The sequence below is a fragment of the Psammomys obesus genome, unplaced genomic scaffold (assembly GCF_907164565.1).
Source record: "Psammomys obesus unplaced genomic scaffold, mPsaObe1.curated_primary_1811, whole genome shotgun sequence".
Taxonomy (NCBI): domain Eukaryota; kingdom Metazoa; phylum Chordata; class Mammalia; order Rodentia; family Muridae; genus Psammomys; species Psammomys obesus.
Window position 1 is genome coordinate 5089969 of NW_026590767.1, and position 15192 is coordinate 5105160.

General features: G+C 44.9%; 1 protein-coding gene across 1 annotated transcript in view; it reads left to right on the forward strand.

Annotated features, from left to right (window-relative positions):
- Nucleotides 1–15192, forward strand: part of Fank1 (fibronectin type III and ankyrin repeat domains 1) — a 102631-nt gene that overhangs the window by 72128 nt on the left and 15311 nt on the right. The window contains exon 3 of the mRNA XM_055608934.1: nt 11542–11666. Coding sequence (XP_055464909.1) covers nt 11542–11666 — 125 coding nt within the window. The remainder of the gene's footprint in view (nt 1–11541; nt 11667–15192) is intronic.

A 15192-nucleotide genomic window follows, 5' to 3' on the forward strand; every position in this document is an offset into this window, starting at 1 on the left:
TTTTGATGACGGTGTCCTTTGCTTTACAGAAGCTTTTCAATTTCATGAGGTCCCATTTATTGATTGTTGCTCTTAGAGCCTGTGTTGTTGGTGTTCTGTTCAGGAAGTTTTCTCCTGTACCAATGAGTCCTAGGGTATCCCCCACTTTTTTTTCTAGCCGATTTAATGTGTCTGGTTTTATGTTGAGGTCTTTGATCCACTTGGACTTCAGTTTTGTGCAGGGTGATAAGTATGGATCTATTTTCATTTTCTACATGTAGATATCCAGTTGGACCAGCACCATTTGTTGAAGATGCTATCTTTTTTCCATTGTATGGTTTTGGCATCTTTGTCAAAGATCAGGTGTCCATAAGTGTGTGGGTTTATTTCTGGGTCTTCTGTTCTGTTCCATTGATCCACCATTCTGTTTCTATGCCAGTACCGTGCAGTTTTTATAACTGTTGCTCTATAGTACAGCTTGAGATCAGGGATGGAGATACCTCCAGAAGATCTTTTGTTGTAGAGGATTGTTTTAGCAATTCTTGGTTTCTTGTTATTCCATACGAAGTTGAGAATTTTTCTTTCCAGGTCTGTAAAGAATTGTGTTGGCAATTTGATGGGAATTGCATTAAATCTGTAGATTGCTTTTGGTAAGATGGCCATTTTTACTATGTTAATCCTGCCAAGCCATGAGCATGGGAGATCTTTCCATCTTCTCATATCTTCCTCTAATTCTTTCTTCAGAGACTTGAAATTTTTTTCATACAAGTCTTTGACTTGTTTGGTTAGGGTTACACCAATGTACTTTATGTCATTTGTGGCTATTGTGAAGGGTGTTGTTTCTCTAATTTCTTTCTCAGCCCTTTTGTCTTTTGTATACAGGAGTGCTACTGATTTTTTTGAGTTAATTTTGTATCCGGCCACTTTGCTGAAGGTGTTTATCAGCTGTAGGAGTTCCCTGGTAGAGTTTTGGGGGTCACTCATGTATACTATCTTATCATCTGCAAATAGTGATAATTTGACTTCTTCCTTTCCCATCTGTATCCCCTTGATCTCCTTCAACTGTCTTATTGCTCTAGCAAGGACTTCCAGCACTATATTGAAGAGATATGGAGAGAGTGGGTAGCCTTGTCTTGTCCCTGACTTCAGTGGGATTGCTTTAAGTTTCTCTCCGTTCAGTTTGATGTTGGCTATAGGCTTGCTGTATATTGCCTTTACTATGTCTAGATATATGCCTCGTATCCCTGATCTCTCCAGTACTTTAAACATGAATGGATGTTGGATTTTGTCAAATGCTTTTTCAGCATCTAGGGAGATTATCATGTGTTTTTTTTTCTTTCAGTTTTTTAATATGGTGGATCACATTGATGGATTTCCATATATTGAACCACCCCTGCATACCTGGGATGAAGCCTACTTGGTCATAGTGGATAATATCTTTGATGTGTTCTTGTATTCGGTTTGCAAGTATTTTGTTAAGTATTTTTGCATCAATGTTCATAAGGGAGATTGGCCTGAAATTCTCTTTCTTTGTTGAGTCTTTGTGAGGTTTAGGTACCAAGATGACTGTGGCTTCATAGAATGAGTTTGGTAATATTCCTTCTGTTTCTATTTTGTGGAATAGTTTGAAGAGAATTGGAGTTAGCTCTTCTTTGAAGGTCTGGTAGAATTCTGCGCTGAAGCCATCTGGTCCTGGGCTTTTTTTGGATGGGAGACTTTCGATGACTGCTTCTATTTCTTTGGGGGATATAGGACTATTTAATTGATTTACCTGGTCCTGATTCAGCTTTGGTAAGTCAAATCTATCAAGAAAATTGTTCATTTCATTTAGATTTTCAAATTTTGTGGCATATAGACTTTTGAAGTAAGTCCTAATGATTGTTTGGATTTCCTCAGTGTCTGTAGTTATGTCCCCCCTTTCATTTCTGATTTTGTTGATTTGGGTGGTGTCTCTCTGCCTTTTAGTTAGCTTGGTTAAGGGTTTGTCGATTTTGTTGATTTTCTCAAAGAACCAGCTCTTGGTTTCATTGATTCTTTGAATTGTTTTATTTGTTTCTAATTGATTGATTTCAGCCCTGAGTTTGATTATTTCCAGCCTTCTACTCCTTTTTGGTGTGTCTGCTTCTTCTTTTTCTAGGGTTTTTAAGTGGGCCATTAAGTTGCTTGAATGAGCTGTCTCGAATTTCTTCTTGAAGGCACTTAGTGCTATGAACTTTCCTCTTAGCACTGCTTTCATTGTGTCCCACAAGTTTGGGTATGTTGTGTCTTCATTTTCATTGAATTCTAGAAAGGCTTTAATTTCTTTCTTCCCTGACCCAGCTGTCATTTAGTAACAAGTTGTTCAGTTTCCATGTGTGTGTAGGCTTTTGCTATTTCTGTTGTTGTTTAAGTCCAGCTTTATTCCATGGTGATCAGACAAGATACAAGGGATTATTTCCATCTTCTTGTATCTGTTGAGGCTTGCTTTGTGACCAACTATATGGTCTATTTTGGAGAAGGTTCCATGAGGTGCTGAGAAGAAGGTAAATTCTTTTGTGTTTGGGTGTAAAGTTCTGTAAATGTCTGTGAGGTCCATTTGATTCATGACCTCTGTCAGAGATATTGTTTCTTTGTTTAATTTCTGTTTTGTTGACCTGTCCTTTGTTGAGAGTGGGGTGTTGAAGTCTCCCACTATTAATGTGTGGGGATCTATATGTGGTTTAAATTTTATCAATGTTTCTTTTACAAGTGTGGGTGCTCTTGTATTTGGGGCATAGATGTTCAGGATTGTGATGTCTTCTTTGTGGAATTTTCCCTTGATGAGTATGAAGTGTCCTTCCCCATCTCTTTTTATTAATTTTGGTTGAAAGTCTATTTTATCAGATATTAGAATGGCTACTCCTGCTTGTTTCTTGGGTCCATTTGCTTGGAAAGTTGTCTTCCAACCTTTTACCCTCAGGTAATGTCTATCTTTGTGTCTTAGGTGTGTTTCTTGTATGCAACAGATTGCTGGGTTTTGTTTATGTATCCATTCTGTTAATCTGTGTCTTTTTACTGGAGAGTTGAGTCCATTGATGTTGAGAGAGATTAATGACCAGTGGCTGTTAGATCCTTTGATTTTGATGTTGGCTGTGTTCATAAGTTTGTGTGCTTGGTTGCTTTTTGTTTTAGTGTATAGTAAGGTTAATTATTTCCTGTGTTTTCTTGACAGAAGCTAATTTTCTTGGGTTGTATTTTCCCTTCCAGTGTCTTCTGTAATGCTGGATTTGTGTGTAGGTATTGTTGAAATTTGTTTTTGTCATTGAATATCTTGTTTTCTCTGTCTATGAGGACTGAGAGTTTTGCAGGGTATAGTAGCCTGGGCTGACATCTGTGTTCTCTTAGGGTCTGCATGATATCTGTCCAGGCCCTTCTGGCTTTTATAGTTTCTGTTGAAAAGTCAGGTGTGATTCTAATGGGTTTGCCGTTATATGTTACTTGGCCTTTTTCCCTTGCAGCTTTTAGTATTTTTTCTTTGTTCTGTATACTTACTGTTTTGATTATAATGTGGCGGGAGGATTTTCTTTTCTGGTCAAATTTGTTGGGTGTTCTGTAGGCCTCATGTATCCTTATTGGCTTTTCCTTTAACTTGGGGAAATTTTCTTCAATGATTTTGTTGAAAATATTTTCTGGGCCTTGGAGAAAGAAGTCTTCTTTTTCCTCTATTCCTATTATTCTTAGGTTTTGTCTTTTCATATTGTCTTGGATTTCTTGGATGGTCTGTGTCAGGAATTTTTTGGATTTAACATTTTCTTTGACAGATACATCGATTTCTTCCATTGTATCTTCTACACCTGAGATTCTTTCTTCCATTTCTTGTATTCTGTTGGTTATGCTTACCTCTGTAGTTCCTGTTTCTTCCCTAAATTCTTCCTCTCCATTATTTCCTCCATTTGTGTTTTCTTTAATTTTTCTAGTTCTATCTTCAGTTCTTGAGTTGTTTTGTTTACTTCCTTCACCTGTCTGCTTGTATTTTCCTCTTTTTCTTTTAGTTCCTTCAATCTGTCTCTTTTATTTCTTTCAGTGATTTAATTATTTCTTCTCTGAAGGCCACAAGCTGTTTGGCTGCATCTTCCCGTATTTCTTCATGGATGGCCCTAATCTGCTTGTCTTTATCTTCCTCCATTTCTTTACGGATAGCCATGATCTGTTTGGTTTTATCTTCCTCTAATTCTTTACGTATTTTATTTGATTCCTCTATTATCCTCTTCATCAACATAGATGTAAGGTCATCTTCTTGATTTTCTATTATGCTGCATTGTTCAGGGCTGTTCGCCCCTGACGGCTGGGTTCTGGAGATGCCATATTGCTCTGTCTTTTGTTGGTTGAGCTTTTACGCTGACCTCTACCCATTGGGCTGATTTAGGTGTTGGCTGTTAGTTTCTATGCTTCCTGGAGTCCTGAGGTAGGGAATATCCCCTTGGCCGGAAGATGATTTTTCCTGAAGGAGTCCTTCTCTGCTTTTTGGTTATGGTCACTGTATGGCCAGTGTTTCTCAGGAATTGCCACTGCTCACCTCAGGTTTATAGCCCTGAGTAGTAGCTGTGGTCTATGTTAGGCAGGGGGGGATCTCCTCTTACCCATAGAATTTCTCAAGACAGCTGCCCCATTGCTGGGTTTCTTGTTATAAATTTAGTGTGCTGCCGATCACTAAATTTCTATGTACAGTCCTCTTGAAGAACCTGCTGATTCCCTAGCTGTGGGGTTTTCTTCCAACAGGGAAACTCAGTCTGTTATCCTGGGGCGCACAATTCTTTCCGGGAAAGTGGGAGGTGCACTCAGCAAGTCTCTGGGCCAGAGGCTATTGCTCCACTCTGGACCTGGAGAATGTGCACCTAGGTTGAGTTGGCACCTGGGGGCACTGCTCTGGTCTGGAGGCTGGGTGCCTCACTCTGGACCAGAAGCTGTGTGTCTCTGTCTGGGATGGCGGCTGCAGGCAGTGCTCTGGTCCAGACGCTGTGGGTGCAGCCCTCTTGAAGGACCAGGGATTCCCACAGTTTTGACAGTCTAGCTAGGGATAACTGGTTGATCCTTGGCACAGTATCTGAGGGCTGCTGTAATGGCTCTCTGGCTTTTGTAGGTCTGAGGATGCAGCTGTGTGTCCCAGTGCCCTAGGGGAACTCAATAATGGCGGCAGAGCACAGCGCTCCTGCCTGCACTAGAGTCTGCGTGAGTCCAGGAAGTGTTTTGGTGCTGGGTGTCCTAAGCATTAGAGCTGCTGACCCCCTCCGCTGGGGGTTTCCTCCTGCCAGAGACACGCAGTCTGGTGCCCTGGTGCCCTGGTGCCCTGGTGCCCACAGTTCTATCTGAGGCGGCGAATCAGGCGCACAGGCAGGGCTCCGTGCAGGTGCCTGGGTCCCGGCTCTGGGTCCGGGCTGGCTCTTGGGGCACCCTTGGACCCCGAATCTTTTCCAGGGGATGTCTGGGTGACCTGAGGTCGGTCCCAATAGTTTCCTGCTCCGTGGGGTTATCTCTCAACTGGGAAATCCAGTCTATGGTGTTGTGGGCCCACAGTTCAGTCTGGGACCATGACCAGATCGTGCTGGCGTGTAGCTCTGGGCTGGCGACCAAGCGCCTGGCGGAACCGGGATCTCTTCCGCGGTTTAGCCGGGTGAGTTAAAGCTGATTGAATCCCCCACCGTGGGGTATCCTCTCACCTGTGAAACACAATCACTTGTGTTTTATGGCTGTGAGTTCTGATTGCTGGTCACTGTGCCAATCCTGCTGTGCTGCTCCTCAGAATGAGAGTCCTCCCGGCGCCACCCCTGATGCTCTTTCTAACCCACTGAACCATCTACCTCAGCCTTAAATTATATTTTAAATATTTTTATAGAGGAAGAGAAAGACAGAGCCCTCTATTTGTCTGACTTGTGCTCTGCCAGAGCATGGGGTACTGTCCTGGCTATGTTCCTCTTCCTTTCTTCCTTCCTTCCTTCCTTCCTTCCTTCCTTCCTTCCTTCCTTCCTTCCTTCCTTCCTCCCTCCCTCCCTCCCTCCCTCCCTCCCTCCCTCCTTCCTTCCTTCCTTCCTTCCTTCCTTCCTTCCTTTTTTGGCCAAGGGCTTAGGCTTCACCTAGAGAGACAGCAGCCACATTTGCAGCCTCCAGCCTGAGGCAGTGTCTGCGCCATTCACCTTGGCCTTGGAAACCTCGCTACCATCTGGCCAGAGAAGTCTTGGACGATGTCCTGCCCTCCTGAGCTGGTGGCATCTCCTGCAGTCCCTGGCTCCAAGGGTCGTCTGGTGAAAGGCTTTAGGCCTTGGAAAAAGTTCGCATGTGCCTGAACACTAGGTGGCAGGCTTGGACTGCAGCAGTCCCCACCTCATTTGCCTCCAGGGGCTTCCTTCTACCTTTATCATTAAAGCTGGAAAAGGCCTTCCTTGCTAGAATGGTTATCTACAGGCACACTGGGCTGGTGAGCTTGGGTGCTTTCCCCCTGTGTTGGCAATTTGGTTGTGGTGTCTGCCCTTTCCTCCAGAGGCATTGTGCCCACGTGCTGATGTGGGGAGATGCGGGACAGCCTGGATGGCGATAACAAACCAGGTAACTTTTTTCTGTCAGCTTGGTCACATCGTAGTCTGCATCACTGGGGTGGTCTTTGGCTTGGGTTTCCCTTACAGTTCTCAGATGTACAGCTACCGAGTTTTGTGGGTTCTCCCTCTGCTCCCCTTCACAAAGCCAGGGCATTGCACTCCATTTTCTGTCTGTTTTCCTTGTGTCCCAGGCCCTGACTGTCCAGACATTTGCCAGTGAGATGAGTCTCCTTGCTGCCTGTTTCTTGAGTTTCTTTTTACTCTCTCATTTGTCATAGCACCTCAAAGGGTCTTGTTTGTATGAAGGATGGAGGACATACACCTTAGGGCCTGACTCCCTAGGGTGGTGTTTAATCATGGTGTCTGTTCCACTGTGAAGGTAGTTTTCTTTTAAAACCGTGTGTGTGCATGCATGTGCACGTGTAAATACATGTATGTGTGGTCTCTCTGTGTGATATATATGGTGCCCGTGTGTGTGTAACTTGCCCACACTTGCCTTATTACCTCTTATTTATGAATAGAAACTTTCTCCGATGTAGGGACTTGCTTTCTTTTGAATATGCCTTGGCTTCCTCTCTATGTGTGCTGCTTATTCTCCCTGTGGACTAAGTGTCCTCATTGCTCTATCCCTCCATCCTGCCAATGTAATAATCGAAATCAAAGGAACATCTCCCTTGCTGCCTTACTGTTGCTTCACCTTACTGTGACAATTGGTATCCTCTTGTGCTTTTTAATCCATTCCATCGTCAAGTACTCCTGAGTGCCCATGACCTACTGAACACTGTTCTAAAAGCCAGAGATGTGGAGTCAGATAGAAATTCCCCATGTTGAGAAAAACACCTGATAATCGAGACAAGTAAGTAAAAATGCATACTGTGTCAGGGTTAGTAAGTCCCAAAGAAGAAAGCCTAGGACAAGTCGGGGGCCTGGGGCAGGAGTAAGGACTCTTCACTGAGGGAAGGGCTTGACACAAGACCTGAAGCAAGCATGAGATACTGAAGGGTACTTTCCAGGCCAAAGCCGTGTCAAATGGAAAAGCACATGGAGGAACATGGACGAGAAGAGAGGCGAGGAGAGAAGGGAGAGGTGGGGTGTATTGGTGAGGTTGACAAGGTAGTGAGAGGCAGCTGTATGGCTGTGACTTATCCAGAGAACACTGGCTTTTACTAGAAAGATGTTGAGGGAGGCAAAGGAGGTTGTTCATCCAGAAGAGGCAGGATCTGTGTGGTTTATGAGGCTGCTGTGGCTGCCCGAGATGAGGCTCTGGGAAGGAGAGGTGGTAGGCAGCAGAGAGGACTAATTAGGAAGCTTGTGCAATAATTGAGGTGGGAGATAGCAGAACAGTGTGTGGACTGGTTGCATACAAGATATTTTTAATGGTGGATTTAAACCATTTGCTAGTATAGCATGCCTGTGGTTTCAGGTGCCTGGGAGACTGACACAGAGGGGTCACTTGAGCCTAGGAGACCGGGACTAACCTAGACAGGATTACAAGGCTTCATCTCAAAAACCCAAACAGAATACCTTAAAAACTGCCAGTGCACCGGACCTCTACTGCCTAGGAGGTGTAAGCGAATGCAGACAAGCAAGGGAGACTGAATGTGTGCAGGTGTGTGCAGAATAACCCCACCCCACACCACCCTTACCTTAGGGGACCAACCCTATCTAAACTGTAGTAAGGATGCTCACTTAGCAATGTAGTCAGTTTACTCCTGAGAATAATCTGGCCCAGTTTGACCTGTTTTTATTTTCTAGATTATAATTTTCAGCCCATGCAGTATTTCAGGACATTTATTCAGCTTGGTTTAGAGAGTTCACATTGTGGTGACTATATTTGTATTCCTCACACATGTCTTTTTTTTTTTTTAATATTTTTCTTTATGCCATCAGAACCATTTCTTTATTATCTTATGTTGCTGTATAACCAACTGTCTGTGTGTCCGTCTTCCTGCCTGTATGTGACGGCACTGGCTTCTGCTCCATAGACTTTGGCAGGCACCATAGTGCTTCTGTTGGCTAGAAGTCAGCATCGCGGACGCTGCCTAGAATTTTTTCCTCTCCATCACTTCCTGCCACTGTCCAGTTGCTCCATCTGATCATGTGGCCTCTACAGCAGGGAATTAGAACTTTTCATGGTGGCAAGCTCCCAATGACACCAGTGTAGAAACTACAGGCTTCTCATCACCCAACCTCATTATTACCAAGCTCCCCTCTGCCACCTCCCCCCATTCCAGGGCACAGGATTAGACCCTGGCCTCTGCTTTTGTGTTGATGGCCTTCCTGAACATGTATCCTCTTTTGAGTGAAGAGAGGTGGCTTCTCAAGTAAAAGACACCGTAACAGGGTTGAATTTGCCAGAAAAGAGCAGAGAACAGGGCTGGATGTCAGAGAGGTCTAATTCACAGATTATTTTCTTGATTCTGTTGGATTTTGGTGTATGAAGTAACTTTGTTGTGCAAGTTACTAATTTCTCCTGAAATTTCAATTTTGGAGGAAGAAGGAGAAAGGGTCTCACTGGGGCACCTTTCCTTGCATGTCTTGGATCTGACGTATCCTAGGCTCACTCTACTTGAGGCACACAGACCCTTTGTCCTGGGGCTGGTATCCTTTGGACCTTTCATTTCATTCTGACACATCTTGTCATGTGGAAGTCAGAGAGACCTTCCTTGCAGGACACCATGCAATCCCTCTCTTCTTCCACCCATCATTCTCCATGCAGGGAAATAAGCTCAGGAGGAAATTAGAAGGCGTCAGGCCCTCGGTGGGGAGGGGATGGAAGGATGGAGGCTACTGCTCACCTCAGGGTCAGGGGTGGCTCTGTTCTGTGGCCACCCTTTTATTTCCATACCTTGGAGAAGAGAATGATTTTCCAGCGGGCTCTGGGGAAGAATAAGTGAGGCCTTGTGGGTAGCAGGTAAGTCCCACCTTTTCCTGAAGCCATGTTTTTAGGTGAGCTTCTATCAGCCATGATGCTGACTCCAAGAGATAGGGTCTGTAGGATATTGGATGATTCGGCTCAGTCTTGAGCTCATCTGGGTCTGCCTGACCCCAACACCTTGCAAAAAATGGGCATGGGATAAGTTCGAGTTGCATGGCACAGAACGTATATGCAAATATTTAGGTTGAGCACAAACATCCTTAAGTTAGTTTGTAAATAGTAATGTATGGCTTTGGCCTCTGCCTCTGTAGAAGCTCTGCTGAGGATGAGAGAGAAATGACAGAAAACAATGGTAAACCTGCATGCATGGAACTATGGGGAAGTATACTGAGGGGAAGAAAACAAAACCTGGAATGAAGTGGAGAGAAAGAGTTAGAAATAGTACGCACTCTCATCAAAAGTCAAGCCTTTGAAGCACAAGGAAAGAAAAACTTAGATACAGAATTGAAAGGGATACTTGAGATCTACTCAAAGCCCCCAAAAGACTTCTGGTAGGAGAATGAAGCCGAGAATTGAGCCGTATCAGGAACTGTATGTAAGCCTGTCGGTTTTGGTCTTAGAATGTGCACCAGGGCAGAGCAATCCCCTCAGCCTCCCTCACAGCAGAAAGCAGGCATGTCCCTGCAGCTCCTGGTTCCAGCATCCTCTGAGATGGTCCCCTCCTGAGGGCACAGGAAGGGCAGTAGGGTAGCCACTGCATGGTGTTTCCTGGTTCTCATTTCCTAAGCTCCTGTTTATTGAACTCAGACATCTTGCCCCTGGAGCCAAGCCTCTAGTCAGATTTCTACTGCAGAAATCTTTAGCTCCTACTGCCTACCAGCATCATGTATCCATGATGCGAGATGTTAGAGTTGGTTTGTACTGGGTTGCCTGACTTCTCAGCTAGACTGAGATTTTCTTCTGAGTGGCAAACCCATCATTGGCTTAACTTTTTAAGTCCTGTTCCCTGCAGTATTTTGCTTGTAGTAGAATTAGTGTAGCTATCAGTTCATTAGACCTATCTACCTACTTGAATACTCTATTTGAAACTCACATGCATTCAACAATCTTTCAAATGTGAAGCTTTGTAATTTGAATATGAATTTTATGGGTTAGCATGATTATTTCTATGAAGAACACATGTGCATGTCAGCTGTGCACCAAGCACTGTGTTATGTGAAACATTTTTTTTGGGGGGGAAATATAAACAAATGTAAACTAATGACATATTGCAAATAATTTTACCGAAGTTCAACTTGATGAACCAATGGGATTGTTGTTTATATTTTCCCTGGGAGTATGGGGGAGGGGTTAGTTACAGGGCAACGGAGGACTCAAAGGTAGCTGTACCAAAGGTACTGACTGATGAAAGCTACAATCCTGAAGCTCTGAAAACTTTCAGGCAGCTCTATCGGTCAGAAAGTCTCTACTTAGGCAGCTCAGGTGGTGGGAGAGTGCCTTTTTTCTTGTATCCAGACTGGTGGGAAAATCCCTCCTCTGGTCTTCTGAATTTTATTAGTTTCAGGAACTTGCTAAGACTTGTGAGTTGTTTGCTTCCAGATACTCATGAGCCTTTCTGGATGGAATGTTTCAATTAGGAAAGAAACTGCGACACAACACCTGGCTAGGCCTTGTGGGACAAAGACAGTACATGCTACAAAGGTACAGAGGGCGTCATCTGTGAAGTGTCCATTTTCCTCAAGGAATTCAATAAAGCAGGATCAAATCTATACTGATTCATTTAGTGGAAGCATTCAAAAGTTGCTTCCACCTGCAATTAATTACCTATTACTGGAAAATGCTGTTTAGGCGACTTGGCATGTGGGCAAGGCAAAACTACACTACATAAAACTGAAAATTAACTTTACACATGAGAAGTTTTTCTTTGTACAACCCTTCCCCCAAACAAAAGAAAAATCTCACCTGTGTTGTCAGTGAAAGGGTGTGAATATCTAAAAAAACATTTCACACTCAAACATAACACCAGGCACACACATATCTTTAAAAGGTTTTAAAATATCAGTCTCAGGAAATGACATAAAACCAGGACATGGCCAAGGTGATCAGAAGCATTCATGCTTGTCTCCTTTTGTCCAGGGGTTATGCGACAAAGCATGTGATTGAAGGCCTAGAACCAAGGACACTGTACAGATTTCGACTGAAGGTCATCAGCCCCTCTGGAGAATGCGAGTACAGCCCAGTCATTTCGGTGGCTACAACTAGTGAGTACACGTATGCTCAGTGTTCACGTTTTAGTGTGCTTGAGTTTGGAAACCACAAACCGGTCAGAGGTAAAAATGGACTGCTTTCTCCCAGGCCTCACCGGAAGCAGAAAGGACTCCACGCGTGAGCACTGTGAGAGTGTTGTTTACTGCCCGCGCCTCTTTGCGGCACGCCATAAGAAAGGCCAGCTATGCTTTCCCAAATTGGGAGAGCTGGCTTGGTACCACACTTGTCCTGTCCATGGGCATTTGGTACAGGGTGAGCCTTATCTTTCTTAGGAAGTGGGCCACAGGGATGGGTAGAGCATTGCCTCCTCCACATGTGTCTACTGTACATGGCTTTGTGCATGTGTGTTTCCTGTCTGGTCACAGACTTCTGGTTCTCTGGTACTGAGATTGAAGAAAATCATGATCAATGCTTCTCCGGCCACAGGGAGGTAGTGCTACAGAGGTGGCCAGGGAGGCTAGCCACACTGCCTCTGACCACCTCATAGCCTGTGGCCTGCCACTGTATCCTTCATATGACTGAAGATGATTCAGATTTTGAGCTACTCTACCATTCCTTTGGTTGCAAGGATGGCAAGGTGGGCCTGGCTCTGGATAAACAGACTGAGATCAGAGTTAGTTAAAGCAGAGAGGGGGAAAGGAACTTCAGCTATGGCCCTTAGTGATGTTTAGCCAGCCATGAAACAGGGTAATTTCATAGAAAACATGCAATAGTCAATTATGCAGGTCAGGCAAGAGGGCCTATTCCTTAATCTGGTGATGGTGAAGGCTTGGAAGTTATTCAGTTTTGGAGTCCCAGGGGAGAGGGAGGTGGGGGAGAGATGGGAAGAGAGAGGGAGGGAGGGAAGGAGAAAGGGAGACAGAGACAGAGACAGAGAGAGAAACAGAGAGACAGAGAGGGAGAGAGAGACACAGAGAGAGGGGTGAGAGAGAGAGAGAGAGAAAGAGAAAGAGAGAGAAGTTCAAGCGCAAGCACTTGTAGCCCAGCAGGGCAAGGTCAGGGAGAAGTATGCAGGGGAAATATAGACACAGAGCCTGCCTTTGAAGAAACTCTGCTGAGACACTGAACTGGATGCTCTCCCAGGCAGCCTCTGCACTGCCTCCTGGGGCCTCTGACCTCCCACAGTCACCACTCTCTGCTCTGCTCTCACTGGAGTACCCAGTCCCCTGTTCTGCCCACTGCTCATGCTCATGGATAGAGTTGATTCAGGGCTGATTTTTTTGTGCAGGGTTTTTTTTCCTGTACACACATGAGCTCTTCCCATTTTGAGGCAGGCTCAGCACCTCTTCCGTTCTGTTTTACATATCCGCCTGCCCTTTTACTCCCACCTATATTGAAGGCTCATGGATGGAGGGGTGGTGGGTTGGCCATCTCTCATATATGAGACTGGGTGGGTGGACTGTTAATTAAGATTCAGTAGCAGAAATAGAAGCAGGAAAAGCAGCACACTCTTTTTTGTTTGTTGGCTTGTTTTTGTTTTGTTTTGGCTTACTGTCATGTCTTGGGGACAGATCCATTTCTCAGCAACTAGATGAGTCCACCTGAACCCAGCTGGAGAGGTGCACACAGTTGGTACTGCAACCAGCTACGGTGGGCTCCAAGTGACCTATGCTCTGAATAACACATCCAAGCCAATGAGGGGCTCCTCACTTTTTAGCCAGAGTTCACGTAGAGTCCTGTAAGAAAGTAGAGACCAGCTGGATCCTGCAGACCAGCTGACAAGGAGCATGCATGTGGCTAAGTGTGCTTCTCCTTGCCCAGCTGACTGCAGAGAGGCAGCGGTAGATATCTGGTCCAGAAATTTGTCATTATAGTTTTATGGTTTCTGTAGATAATTTCTCTCTCTCTCTCTCTCTCTCTCTCTCTCTCTCTCTCTCACACACACACACACACTATAACACTTCCAAACACTGCACTTGACTGTTTTTCTGCTAGCCTCATTGGGCTATCTATGCTCTTTGGAGGGACTGGTGTTGTCTTTGTTGGAGGCAGGTTTCTGGCTCTGCTGGGTGACTGCTGTTCCTTATTCTCTCCTAATGTTCAGTGTAGATGCTCTTAAGGAGGCAGAGATAGTAAGCAGAGAATTGAAAATGCTCATATTATACAGAGCAAGCAAAAATGCTTCCGTGGGCTGATAATTGCATTCAGTCTGAGAGTGTTTTAATGAATCACAAAAGCCTGCATTTTGTTTGGATAAAGGATGCTCAGCCTTTTTTTTTTTTTCTTCCCAGGTAAAGTACATGGGGCTCTTGTTTAAATGAAGCATGCAATTTTAATCAGCCAGACCCTTAAAAAGAAAGAAAAACAGCTGCTACTTGTTAATTGGCAAATATCTTCTCCAATGAGTTCATGATTTATTCACTGCTTTTAATAAAGACCTAAGTTCCACCAAGGAAGGTGTTATCACCACGTTATACTTGTGGGCACATCTGCAGTCCCATTTAGAGTGAGATGGCATCTCAAAGTCCATCCTCCCCAACCCCTCCTAGGGGTGCCCACTGACCTTCATCCAGATGGGCCCCCCAAGCATCACCGACATGATGCCTACAGTCACAACACTCAAAGTAATCACTTGTAGTCAGACCCACCAAGGCCAAAGTCAGCCTGTTTCATATTGATTGCACGGATTGAGGCCGTTTTCCCGGGCCAGGCCTGCAGTCTTGAAGAGCTGTTTGTTGGAGGAGTGGAGCACATTGCTCACCCTGGAATTTCCACTCTGTCCTCCATGATTCCTGCCTGTAATAGAAGTACAAGTGGCAGATGGGGGCCTTTTCATTCTGTTCTATGTCTGGGAAATTCTAGCTCACAGGCTTTATTTAAATTTTTTTAATCAATGTGTGTACATGATGTGACGTCACCTCGTGTGGGCGAACATGTGTGTGTGTGCGCGCTCGCACATGATAGAATGCATGTGGAGGTTAGAAGACAACTTTACGGAGCTGATTCTTGTTCACCTCCACGTGGGATTTGGGATGGCATTCAGATCCCCAGGCCTGCGTAGCAAGTGCTTTTACCGTCTGCGGCACACTGCCAGCCCACCTTAATAGGTTTTCCCGCACGGATCCACGTGGTCTTCCTGCGGCGTTGCAGGCTGGGAAGTACTGACTGAGCTAATGCTCAGAAGGACTCTCATAACTGACAAGTGTTTCATTTTGCTGAGACTCAGTAAGTATGAGCAAGGATGCTCTGTCTCTGCAGGGAGGTCCCTTATTCCCAGAATCCATGAAGGGCTGAGGGTCCCTAGCAGAAGTGGGAATAGACAGTGTATTTATGTTAGCCATGTCATAGCACCTAGACATCTTTGCTGTACACAGCCATCAAAGCCATATGCATGAAATGAACTTGTTTTCTCTTCTAACATTTTTGTACATCAGCATTTTCTGGTCAGGATGTGCTAGGAAGCACCTTCATCAGGAGCTTCACTGTGTGGTGAGGTGGAGCGCAGTGCAGTGAGGTGGAGTGCAGTGAGGTGAGTGCAGTGTAGCGCAGTGAGTGCAGTGTAGCGCAGTGAGTGCAGTG